The 13,507-nt window shown below is 37.1% G+C and overlaps 1 protein-coding gene across 1 annotated transcript in view; it reads left to right on the top strand.

The window, feature by feature from the left end:
* The window catches only part of LOC114066560 (catenin alpha-3-like), a 173,674-nt gene that overhangs the window by 97,789 nt on the left and 62,378 nt on the right, over window positions 1-13,507 (top strand). The window contains exon 5 of the mRNA XM_027901339.1: window positions 9,534-9,626. Within this exon, the coding sequence (XP_027757140.1) occupies window positions 9,534-9,626 (93 nt within the window). The remainder of the gene's footprint in view (window positions 1-9,533; window positions 9,627-13,507) is intronic.

The following is a 13,507-nucleotide window of genomic DNA, read 5'->3' as shown; positions in this document are numbered from 1 at the left end:
AACATTGAGTTATTCAGTGCACCTTTTTTTATTTAACATATTGATATATTCCAAAAGCAGTTTCTTATCTGCATTTCGTAGGCTAGTCTGTCATGAAACAGTGTTTGTTGTTTTGACTTTGGGAATGAGGCTTTGGGATAAACTATCTTTCTCCAAAGAAAAGTAAATAAATGGAGTCTTCTAGATAGGAGAGGGAGTTTCTGTGGGAAGGCAGTCCTGTGGCAGGTGGTTGGTTTTAAACTGTAATTCCAAATCTCTGGTTCACAGAAGTAGATTTATTTTATCACACCTCACTCCTCCCTGTCCTATGGAAGAAGCATTGTGGAAAGTTCACCATTACGTGAGATGAAAACGCAACGGAAATGTTAAAAAAGGCAAACAAGTCTGAAAGATGAGGAAGGAAGAAAAGGCTTTTGTTTAAAGTAACAATCTCACTAAGTGTATCTTCACTGAAACCATTCCCTCTGCTTTAGGGATTTCCCTGCCTTCCATGAACAGGAGGTTAATTGGCTGTGTCTTCAAAGCCTCTCAGGATGGAGACTACACAACCTCTCTGAGCAGCCTTCCCCACACTATGCTGTCCTCACAGGGTAAATTTTTCCTTATGGCCAGGCTGAACCACTCTTACGCCCCTTACTTTTCATCCTTCCACAGAAGGCAGAACAAGTGCAGTTCCCTCAGCCTCTCCTTGTAAGACCACCAGCCACCAACTGCCTTGATGGTCCTTTGCTGACCTCATGCCTTAGGTGGAGGCCAAAACTGGCAGCAGCATTCAGGGTCTGTCTAACCAGAACCAGGTAAAGGCAGATAGTGGTGTCCCTCAGTGTGCTTGCTCTGCTGTGGTTCACACAGCCCAGGATGCTGTTTGTGTGTGTTGCTGCCAAGGCACACTTTGGCTCATGCCCAGTGTTTTGTGTGCCAAGAGCCCGAAGTCCTTTTCAGCTGGTTTGCTCCCAAGTCAGGCAGCCCTCGTTTGTTTTGTTTGTAGCTTCTGCCTTCCTAAGTGCCATTATTTGCATTTTTCCTTGGTGAATTTGAAAAGATTCCTGTCAGGTCATTCCTCTAGTGTACGTAAATTTGTCCCAATGGCTGCCCTGCCCTTGAGTGTTCCCACATTTGGTGTCATCTGAAAACTTGATGAGTGTGTGCTCCATCACCTCCTGCAGACTCTTGGGAGGAATGTCACGCAGGACTGGTCTTAAGATAGATGTCTGTGTACTGCTCTTATTCCCAGCCACCAGGAAGGATACAACCCATGACCTACTGCCCTCTGAGCCTGACCATCCAACCAGCGTTCATCCGTGAAGTTGTTAACCATCCAAAGTCTAATGTCCCAACTTGGCTGCAGAAACTGGGAGATGGTGTGGAGAGGCTTTCTAAATGATAGTCACTGTTCTCCCCTGAGCCAGAAATGTGGGAGAAAGTAGACAGGTTGATTAGGCATGATTTACCCTTGGGAAATCCATGATAACTCCTTCTAGTCACCACTGTGTCCTTTATGTGCCTAGAAGCATGTTCCAAGAGGAATCAGTCCATGACATTCCCAAGGACTGATAGGAGGGTGAGCAATCCATACTTTTCCTTTTTGTTCTTCTGTCCTTTATTAAAAATGGGAGCCATTAGGAATTTTTGCAGGGTCAAAATGCAAAGCATCTTTCTGGTTGCCTTTGGAGTTACCCAGGCCTACAGTAATGATGTTTTAGGCTACCTTTAATACACACAGATGAGATAGAGAAAACAAGGTCTATTCTCTTCTCATTGTCAAATGTTGGAGTAAAGTTTAGAAATGAAGTCTTCTATTTCAAACACAACTATAAAACTGGTAGGCCATATATAATTTACTTTATAAAGATTACTAGTAAAAGAACATTGGCTCAATTGGCTTTTCACTATCTGTTTTTCAAATAACTTAAGAAGTATTTCCACTCTGAAGGAAATGTCTTAATTAGCTTCCCACTAGGTGGAGCAAATGTATGTCAACCCAGCAAAGGAAACAGGGAATACATTTTAGATCAGCAGAGCAACAAATCACTTGTATTAAAAACCACTGTTCTTGTTAATTATTAGTTTTCTAAGCTTCTAAGCCATGTGGTGAAGTTTACCACTTAATAAGCATAAGCAAAGGATACACTTTGCATGGAGCTGTGTATCAGCTGTCATGGTTTTCAGGGAATGAAGGCAGAGACTTGGGTTCCAAGAGGTAGATAATTGTAATAGCTCTGTTTGATCATATCCTCTGTTGTTGTTATTTGGGATTTGATATTCTTTTTTAAAAGTCTTATTTAAAAAAAGTGCTTCCTTGAAACAGCAAAAAGTAAAGAAGCTTTCAGGTTCCTATGTGAGCCTTCAGGTACCTAATAAAGGATTTGTACCCCTGAAATCTTAGCTTCTTTTCTGGTCACTCTGTCGATTTTATAAAAACTGCTTTCTTGTTTATAACTCTTACCCTTTGTGGTAGTTTTAATCCAGGCCTTCCTTGATGATCAGGTTATAACTAAAGAAGGGGCAGTATTCCCAGTAATCCATACGATTTTTACGTAAATCATAGTATAAATAAGAAAAGAGAAGAAGCTTTTGCTCTTTTTCTCTTCCAGCAAAGTTCGGGAACAGTAAATCCCTACATTAGTCTTGCTTATCTAAGGCTGAGGCCTGCAGCATCCACTGACCTACCACGTGGAGGCTTGGGGAGTACTAGCCGTGTGTGTGTCAATCCTGGGTTTTTTTCTAAGGAATATGATGAAATTTATTTTACTAATTATTTTACTAATTCTCAAATTTAATTGCGTATATCTGCTCGGTGTCCTTTTTTTATTCCCTTTTATTCCTTTTCCCCTTTCCCTATCCCTTCGAGGAGTGTTTGAATTCCCTTTTACTGTATACATAACATCTTAACTATAATATACATAAAATATGTATTTTTTTATATAACTAACTTGATTTTCGAGTTCTTCAATTTACATAATTTTTTTTTCCTTTGCCCTGAGAGAAGTAAGAAGAGGAAAAAGAAAGACTGCTACTAGGAAGTTAGGCATTTGGAAGGAAACCAAGTCCGAACCATCCCACCCTTCTTGTATCTTTTGACCCTGATGGCTGCAGTACCATTACTAGTTGCGATTTTTAGGCAGCTTTCAAGTTTTGCCAAACTTTTTAGACTTAAATATGTGTTCAGAGCTTTTGCACAGCATAACTAGGTCAGTATTTTCAGGAGTAAGTCTTCCTTCAAATTGCTGCAGGCATTATATGAGAGTGGCATACCTACAAAGTACCACCAGGGGAAGGAAAGGGGAAGGAATGAAAATAGGGCTGAAATGCATGTTTCCAACATAAAAAGTGTAGCTTAGGATAGATAATGGGTGCTAAAACTCTCAATGACAATTTGCTCAGCTGTGCCAACTTCACAGTTTTTATTTAAAAGGATTTTCAGAAGGCAGTACTAAAAAAATTTCACTTTAAACTTTTAAGTTACACTCCTCAGCTCAGATCTTTCCTATCCTCTAACCGTTTATTGAGAAGGCTATTATCCTAATGTATGCTCAGTGAGAACTAAAAGCAGAGGAATTGTCACATGGAATCAGATCTAGCTGTTTCTAATCATGATTAATCTTAACTTTTTTTGTCTTAATCTCCTGGAACAGAATGTTATAAGTTGACTTCTTGTTAAACAAAACCTCCTAGCATCCAGTAATAACAAGGCAATTTTTGTCCCACACTGTGAGTTCACAGTATTTATTATTTTTAAAACCCCAAGTCTTTACTGTATAGCATAATCTTTTATTATTGAAAGTATTTCCGTCTTTCAGTGTTGAAGGTTATTATTTAATCTCGTAAGGAGTTAGGATCTTTGGTCTTCTAAACTAGCATTTATATTCTCACTAATCTTACCTGGCATTACAGCTTAAACATAAAAGAAATATTTTGCAAAATTTTCTCTGTTAATAACGAGAAATATTTGTCCCCTACATTTGCAGCTGAACTATTTGTAATGTGTACAGGTTATGGCAGGAGAATGATTTTATTCTTACTTGATGACAAATTCCTTGCCAGTGCTTGCTGACAATACTGCTGTCAAAGACGAGGTTCTGATCTCTGGTTTAATTAATCATTAGTTAGCTTTGCATTAATAATACCACATATAATGTGATATGCAGAAGATGTCATTTTTAAGGGAAGTGCCAAGAACAGATTTTAAGAATGATCAATATGCTCATTTTTAGTGGAGGGGATGGTAGTTGCTGTAGCATTGAGATGTCACAATATTGACAGATTAAGAGCATAGGATTTTAATTTGCCCTTTAGAATGTGGGGTTTATTGTTCTCAGCCCTCAAAGTAATTGCTTTTAGTGCAAACCTGAAAAGACTAGACAGCAACAGTTATATGAGGTTCTTACTAAATTAGTCATCAAAAATAAATAACACTTGCAATTTCTTGTTCTCTTTCTAGTGCATGAAAACTCTTGTTCTGGCAGCCTGTCATCTGACAGAATTAAGTGTGGGGTAATGGTGGTGTTGTGACTAATACACAGAAATATCAGCCACTAGCTAAATAATTGCAGAGCACAATATTTGTGCATCTGTGACACATGTATCATAGTTTGTTACACTGAGTGACATGCAGCTTGACATGATGGATTTTTCAAAATATGGGCATTAGATGAAATGCCCACAGTAGAATAGATAATCTCTTTAAACCCACTGTGTGCTCAGTGAAGAACAAAGTAGACAAACTATGATCCTCCTGGAGTGCATACAAGCATTTCTGTTGCTGCTGTGGTATTTACACAGCACAAATAACTGCATTTGCAGTAGTGTAATAAAGACTTCACTCATCAACTCAGCTCCTCTGAAGGTTTTAGTCTGCTCTGCATTTTAGTATTGATTTGTAAAAAACAATGACTGATGGGGCTGTTGAAACCAAGATAAGATAAAGCATAAGAGCATATAATGACATTTTAAAAGTCAGCATTTAATTGAATGTTAGATAAAAGTGGATAGCTCCCTCTCACCTCATGATGCCTCTTTGTCCACATTTACATTGCATATCTTGAGATTTTAGACTTGGCTCTGCATTCTTTTCCAACAGCTGAAGACCTTTATTTGCAGGATTGATGGTGTCATGGATGCATGTGGACATTAAAAACGAATTATCTGGGTAGAGTTGTTTGCATAATCACTTTTGAGGAGGGTTTGCGTAAAAAACTTTGTGTTGGAAAAAATGCTGTGGAACCTAGTCAGCATACTGTTCTACAAAGCTTGGATTGAAAAGCAAATGTGCCAAAAAGCCCATTTGCAACCATTTTGGAAAAACTGCCAGAGTTCTAAAGAATGAGGCCAGACCTTTGTTTTATTAATTATTCTCTTTTAAATCCTAGTAGAAAAACAAATGAAAAGGTTTGTCATCAAAGAGTGTTTTTTATTTCATAGATGAAAAGGTAATTCATATCTTGAAATCATCCAGGTGCAGTAGTAATGACTTGCTGTTGCAACTCGAAGTTGAATACCAAGAGTGTGTAAAATTCATCAGTATTAGACTTGGCTATAAATATGACTTTGGGTCCTCAGCCTGAGCCTTCAGTAACAAAAGCATTGAGAATGCAGATTTATTAGGATCTCTGAAATGTGAAAAAGGAATACGTGCAACTTGTGTACCTTGTCAGCAGCAGTAATGTAATTACAGCCTTAAATGTGTGTGTAGGGATATCCTTGGATGCATTTTTGTCAGGATCAACAAAGACTTTTCACAAATGACTGGAATCTCTCTTGCACCCCTGTGCCAACAGCCCGGGACGGCATCCTGTCCCCTCTCACACCTCTGCTCTTGCAGCCAGCTGTTACTTTATCTTGTTTGAAGGCTGCTCAGGCTTCATCTTCTAATGAATTTCTCCCCTCTTCCAGCACCCCTAAGGGTGCTGTTCAACAATGCTGCTCCTATGGCTGCTGGAAACTCTTTTCTCATTTTTCCTGTTTAAATTTATATCTAAACATATGTTTACCATGGTGCTACACACATGAGTTTGTAGGTTGTTGCTGGCTGGAGTCTTGTGCAGAATTTCATTTTACCTCAGTGTTCTTCCTTATGTTTACTATAAATTGCATACTTTGTATGTCTTAACAGTGAAATTGCTGTCTTTTATTCATCCTATCACTGACTACAAGAACCAACTCTCTTCCTCTGCTGTCACTTGCTGTTGCTGAGACTCCTCTTAGGGAGGTTATCTACACTTTAGGTCAGAGCCCTAAATACTTAACCTAAAGAATACTTTCAGCTTCCTTCCATGATTCTTGACTGCAGTCCTCAAGCTCTGCTATTTTCCCTGGGCAAAATTTCTGATTATTGATGATAACATCCTGTTTTGTGTCGCAAGCCCTCATAGTTCACACCTGTTCAAACAATCATCAAACATTCCTATTGAATATCTGTATGTATGGCCAGTCTCTTCGCGAACGAAGAACCGGGGAAGGTCTTTACACCTTCCAGCCTGCGCATTGGATTTTTTAGGTGAGACACAGTGTGCGCAGAACCGAGCCCACCCTTTAATCCTGAGGTTCATCTGCCGGGGCCAAGCACGCTTGGACAGTGGCAGTGAGGTCCTCAGGACGTAGATGGATTGCCTTACGGGCTAACGAGCTCCATCTGCCCAGGGAGGGACCCTGACTGGGACTCGAACCCGGGTCTCTGCATTCACAGCGCTGTGCTTTAACCACTTCACCACCAGGGGCTCCCATTGAATATCTATGTGTTTGCAAATGGATATTCATAAAAGCAGTTGCATGTGTGTCTCAGGTATTTAATAAATAATGAATCATAAGACCAACATGAAAATTACATAAAACAGCTTTCAAGGAGAGAAAACAATTAACTACATCTGTTGTTCTCATTATTATGGAGGTGGGGTTTTTTTCAGTTTTTGATGCTTTGCATCTGAAAATGATGATAGTTTATGGTTCGTGATTCAAAGTTTGGTAAATCAAGTTTCTTTCTTCTTGAACTTTTGTCCTTAATCTTTAATAAGGTTTGGGGGTTTTTTTCTGAATTCTGTAGTAGCAATAATTCATAACCTGGAAGATCTGGACTTTGGAGAGAAGAGAGTTTCCACAAGAATTCAATTTAAGTGCACTCTGGAAAAATGGACTCTCTGCAAGGAACTTCTCATCCCAGCCAGAAATAAATTTTATCAACCTGAAAAGAGTGTATGCATTGTTAAAAAAAAAAAAAAAAGTTTTCGGACAACATGTATAGCAGGAAGGGTTCAGGTGAGCACACTTGCACTTAGAGCCATGATTCTGCAGATGAGTAGAGTTGGAGAGGGAATCCCTGTGCCAGTGCAGCTGGAAAGAGATCTCTGTTCTACGATGTGCAGTTTTGGAAGTGCCAGATCAAATTAATAGAATGATGATTTTGTCTTTGGAAAGCTTTCCTGAAATTGTTGTTTATAGGTGTCTTATACCAGAGTAATTTTGCTGAGTCTTTTCTTCTAAGGTTTCCATGATGAAGCTGGTAGTATTTACACAGCTCAACTTCACAGAAAAATAGTATTAATGGAATGCTACAAAACTCTCTCAATGCCCCTAAAATAATCTTTTTGTAAATATAAGCAGTTTGTTGTGGGGTGGTAATGGTGTAAAGATCACCTAGAATTCACTTACAAATAATGTGACTGTCTCAAAATGATTAACCATTCTGCCCTCTCCCAACATTTTGTATTCCATGTTTTACAGAAGAAAGAGACCCTATACTGGAAATGTGGGATTGTCAGAGATTCCCAAAGTTATCTGGTCACCCAGGAGGAAATGGTGCTCTGCTGTCCTGAATTCAACTTTATGATCACTGGGGGAAAAATTTGTAACTTATAAAATCTGCAATTTATAAAAACCTAAGAATGACTACATATATATATATATATATATATATAGTAACCCAAGTATAGTGTAGCTGTAAAAGAAAGTGACTTTTTTTTCGTAGAAGCTGAACCAAGGCTATTACCTGCCTTAGGGCCTGGTCAGTCTAATCCTGAGAAGCTGAAGTTTTAAAACTCTGTTTTAATAACCTACTGTTATTGGTCCTCTAATAAGTGTCTGTATGTCTTTCAATTCAAGTGAGTTTGTGATATTTTTTTTTAATTGCAGCGATATCCACCCACAGCCAAATCTCATTTTGCTTTCACTCTGCAAATTTTTCAAACTAGTTTTGTATGGTAACAGCCTTTGGATACTGTGGAGTTCTTACCACGTCTAATTCCAGGTTTAAAATGGAGACTTCACAACACTGGTAGTCTTTGCCTGAAAATAAGATGTTCCTTTCCCCGCTTCACCAGTGTAGCACCATGCTCTTCTTCACCCCAAAAATGGGTTGCCTGTTTTCTTGAGGAAGTTTAGCTGTCTTTTATTTTTGCCAACTTGTGCACCAGCTTGGGGTTCTTTATTTCTTACAGTGTTACCTCACAGTTCTTTCCCAAATGATACAAATACATGGAGGTGGACTTACTCAGTTTAATATATTTAACATAATGACTGTGCTATGGACCCAGAAATAAAATGACAGATCCCTACAGTGCCCCTCACAACAGATCTTTGTATATACTTTGACAGTAAAAATATGAAGGTGAGAACATAAAGCAATTCTGGATTAAAAAAAAAAATTATATTTGACTTGTTTGATAATTGGGTAAAAGTAATGACAGGGTTTCTTTCTGTCTTTTGTTAAGGTTATCTGATAGGCCTGCTCTTGGCATGTTTCTCTTGGCACATCAATCTCAAGCTGATAGTAGATCATTCAGTAGTAGATCTCTCACCACTTATGTAGAATTTGGTTCTATACATTTTTTATTCTTAAAAATTTACTTGATAAAGGGAAATTTCTTGAGTACCCTATTGCATTGGAAGAACCAATATTATGCTTTATATAGTTCATAATTCTGGAAGTTTTTGTGTGCTTCATTGTGCAGTGTTGTTTTTTTTTTTTTTTAATATAAGTAAATTTAGCTTTTAATGTTTTATTTATTGTCCTTTATAAAGTCATGGTCCTTGTGATTTTCTTACTATGTTATTTATGATAAAATGTCAGAATTCTGCATAAACCCCCTTTCTTTTAATATTTTTTGGTAAATGGGAAGGAGTAAATAAATCTGAAGACCTTGATTGTATAGAAAATTGCTCTTGTCACAAATTACCAGACTCTCAGAATTAAATGGCACTTTAGGTGAGTAGGAGGAACAGATAGTGACATATGAAATAATGCCATGTATAAAACCAGCAAATTATGGCCACTTAATTTTTTCTGTAGTGCAGGAACTTGTGCTGCTTGATGGAATTGATAAGTGACACATTCAAAACCCATTTTTGTCATGTAAAGGTTTCTTGTAAGACACATAAGTCCTTTAAGTGTTTTGCAGCAACAATACAACATTTAAACACAAAGTTTAGTAAGTGCTGAAAGGGGACTGGTTTTTGTTTGTCAGATGTTATCTTAGCTTGACACAAGCACCAAAGTTACAAACCATAAAGGAAAATAACCCATTTCTACATTTTTTCTGCAGACACCTGAGGAGCTTGAAGATGTGTCTGACCTTGAAGAAGACCACGATGCGTGCAGTCGTACCAGTATCCAGACTGAAGGGAAGACTGACAGGGTAAGTATCACATCAGTTGATGCACAAAGCACGGTGGCTAGGGAAAATGTTACTGTTACTGTTCCTGTGAAGCTGTTTAAAGTCATCCAGTGAATCACTATAATCTTCTTTGATTCTTAATAGATCTCTGAAAGTGTGTGGAGGACATAAAGCTGATGTACATGACCTGAAACAGAAAAAGACTGCAATTAAGTTGGAAATATTTTGTGAATGTACAATTAAACTGAAAATTACTTATACTTACTGAACAAAATTCCAACAGATTACAGTTTCATAAATCTGGCTTGGTCTAATGGAGGCTGGTTTAATAAGGAATGGTTTTTACAAGGGTCTTACTGAAGCTTGCGGTGTGTGTTAACCAAAAATAACCTCTGCATATGAGAGACTTCGTGTGCATAGAAGAGAAAGGGATATATCTGGAACCTGAGCCACTGCAGTATGTGAGTTGCAGACATTTTCTGCTGTGTTCATGTGTGCACCTCTTCTGTAGTTTATTGCTTAACTAGGGAATTCATGAGGAAGTATGAAGAACTTCCTATAGCATTTGACAATTTCTGTATTTCTGGAAGTTTGGAATCTGGTATTCCTGTTGTAGCATGGTTTAACATGAGGACTTCACTACGTTTCTGAGTTTTGTTTATTGTTTACACTAAAACATTTTGAAGAGCTTGAAAACATTTTTGGAGACAGAGTTTTCTTAGTACAAAAATCAAAGTATTTACAAACATTTGTTTTCTTTGTGTTTCCATTTGAAATAATGTTTCAGCAAAACTCTCTGTTTTCTATTCACAGCTTTCTGACATGGAAAGATCCATGGGGCCAGAAATGTCTTCTTCATTACTTTTTTGCTCAGTACCTAGAGCAGCAATAGATCTCTCACTCTTGATTGATTCTAGTATTACTCCTATAATGGAAATTATAAATGATAGGAGTAGTTGGGAAAAAGGCAAACTTTTAAGTATAGAAAGAATTATGTCAAAAAATGGTGGTTTAATTCATATCTGGTTTTTAATAAACACATTCAACAAATATTTTCTTTATTAACACCCCAAATACTAATGAAAAAACACTAACCAAAACGAATGCAGTTCACTTGTGTTGCACATGTGCATATCATTTGTTAATTAACTCAGTTAATTCTTAAAACACAGTGAGAAATGTAATAACTAAATGAAAGACCACCTCATAGCGTCTTATTTTCCAATAAACTTAATGGACAATTAAAATATACTAGCTGCCCTTTGCAATTTAAATTAGTCTTTGTAAATGTTAGCACATTTTCCTCACATTAAAGGCTAACATTTGTATTGCAGTTAAGAAAGGCAGGGTTTTCCATCAAAATGTTATCCATACAGAATGTCATGAATTTTTTTGGAACAGGTACAGAGGGTGTGCTTGCTTATTTTCATAAATATCCCATAATGAATGCAGTTGAAGATTTTCTCATACTGGGAAAATAGAAGTACTACTTTGTAGATATTTACTATCAAAATGTAGTAACAAAAGACCCACTAAAGCTTTGAAAGATCACATTCTCATGCATGGTCTTCTGCTTCTCAGATAAAACAGTGTAGTTTTTTAAAGGAAACACTTTTTTTGAAAAAAAGCACCATAAATAAGACATTCCAGACAGCTACACAAAGCAAGAAGTAAGTGCTGAAGACAGTTGTAGGTAGGGAAATAATATAATATATATACATATAAAAATGTAATATAAAAAAATACAGTTGCTGTAAATGTTCCTTTTTGTGGGATCTAGAAAGAAGTAATAGTTTAAAGCCTGATTCTCTATCTTGGAAAAAGTTTTCCTAAATTTCTGAGCTATCAGGGCCATAAGTGGCACATTACCTCCCAAAATAATAGAAAATTACAGCTTTGACCAAATTACATACATATATACATACGCACTCAGCCTAAATCAACATATTGACAGGAACCTGCATACACTTTTTTTTAACAGATGTTTGAACAAATCCTTTTGCTGCTGCAGCAAATAAAAGAACAATGATTTAAAGCCTCTTTATTTGGACTGCTATTTGATATTGATATTCGAAGATTTATACCTAGAACCTGTTTAGCAATATGAAGAGTCTGTGTAGGGAAGATAGATTGTAAGGCTTAGACAGAGTTTGTGCTATTTTGTGTTGCGCAGCAGATTTCTGTGCTGTTGGAAGGCTGTTCCATGCAGTGCTGACACCAGGAATGACTGTGTTCCAGAAGTGGTTGGGCAGGATTGCGGAGTAACCTTTTTTCTCCTTGAGTTCTTTTTCTTGGGCATTTCAACTATGATAATTCAATTTTATTTATACATATCTAGCTCCATACTAGTTCTGCATAACAGCACTCTTGATTCTTGTTGCTTTGTCAATAGTATTGTAATTTTTTCTATGTCACATCTCTCACTGTTCCAACAGGGAACTAGTGCCTTTTTTTTTTTTCCTGTTGTAATCACAACATATAAAACCAGATGTGATGTGTGTATGCCACTTGTAACAAAAGCTACCTCTTAACTAGCAAATCTCATTTCTCTTATGCAGGAAACAGTCATGTATTATTAATCACACCTTCTTCAGAATCTATCTCTATAAAGACAGAGTATAGGTTCGTGGGTGAGATAGCAGGATTGAGATTTGACCTTGTATTTATGTACCTGACTCATCTTGGAAATGTTACTTCCTTGATCTTTTACCTCAGATAGTTCCATTTTTCTGAGATGAATATGACACTAGCCCGTGGCACCAGCCCACTCTGTGGATACAAATTAACTTTGGCAATGTGCTGTGAGATCTTTCGGTATTTAAACTGCATAGAAATACTCATTATTGCTTGTAGGGCAATTCTATATCCTTGAAGAAAATCCTTAGGATCAAATCCTTAGCTACTATAAAAACAGGTACTGCTCGTGGATCCAAGGGCTAATGCAGTGTTTCTCAGCTGAAAGTTAGACCTCCCTCCGGTTATTGTGTCTAATTTGTGTAGTCAGCTCTGCAGGCTTATCATGCCATCATGGTCAGAGTAATTCCACTGAGGTAGTTACTGTCTTATTATCATATGATTTTTGTGTTGAAGAGAAGGTCAAGTCAGAATTTGCCCCATTCATTTTCAGGATTGGAAGCCAACGTACATGTTAATAATCAGAGAAAAAATATTTTAAGTGTTTAAAGTTACTAAATTAGTGAAGAGAGCAGCTTAGCTTAATTTTAGAGTTACTGCTGCAGGATGCGGTGATCATATTGAAGGAAGAGGGAAAATGTTTTACCTCATAACATGGATTAATCCACTTAGGGATGACAAGAGCAGAACTGCTTTCGGGCAACCACCCACCCATATTGTTGTTGGTTTTTTTTCAGAGTTCTGCAGACAGTTTTGTTGAATGCACTGACAAAAACATCTGAAAATAAGATCGTGTTTTGTACGTGTTTGTTCCATACTATGTTTGTGCAACAATTCTGGGCTGGTAAAAAGTTGACTCAATGTGTGTTGTGAGAAAATCTAGGCTGAATTATTTCACTGTTTTATTTGTGATACATCTGAAATACAGCGATCAATTATATATGTCTAAAATTAGAGCAAACTCTAAGAAAAGAGAAGAGATATAAAAGCAAACATGAAGAACTGTTGATACTTGCATAAAAAGTAGTTAGAGGGGAAGTTAAGTTTGCCACCAAATGAATTAGCTATTCCTACTCAAGCAGCAAATACTTTAAACATCTAAGTTCCTCTGTTAGTAGAAATACTGGCATACATTAACAGGAAGCATGTGCTATTTTGTAAATAAAAAAGCCAATTTTAGTATATTTAATTTCCATTTTTATCAAAGCCACTCATAAGCATGAAATACTGATGATAAGAATTCAAGCATTATGAAAATAACTACTGTA

Source organism: Empidonax traillii, unplaced genomic scaffold (genome assembly GCF_003031625.1).
Source record: "Empidonax traillii isolate 1590-97213 ecotype Southwest subspecies unplaced genomic scaffold, ASM303162v1 scaffold774:size298837, whole genome shotgun sequence".
NCBI lineage: Eukaryota > Metazoa > Chordata > Aves > Passeriformes > Tyrannidae > Empidonax > Empidonax traillii.
The sequence above is the reverse complement of the archived record's forward strand: the minus strand, read 5'-3'. Positions and strand labels throughout refer to the sequence as shown.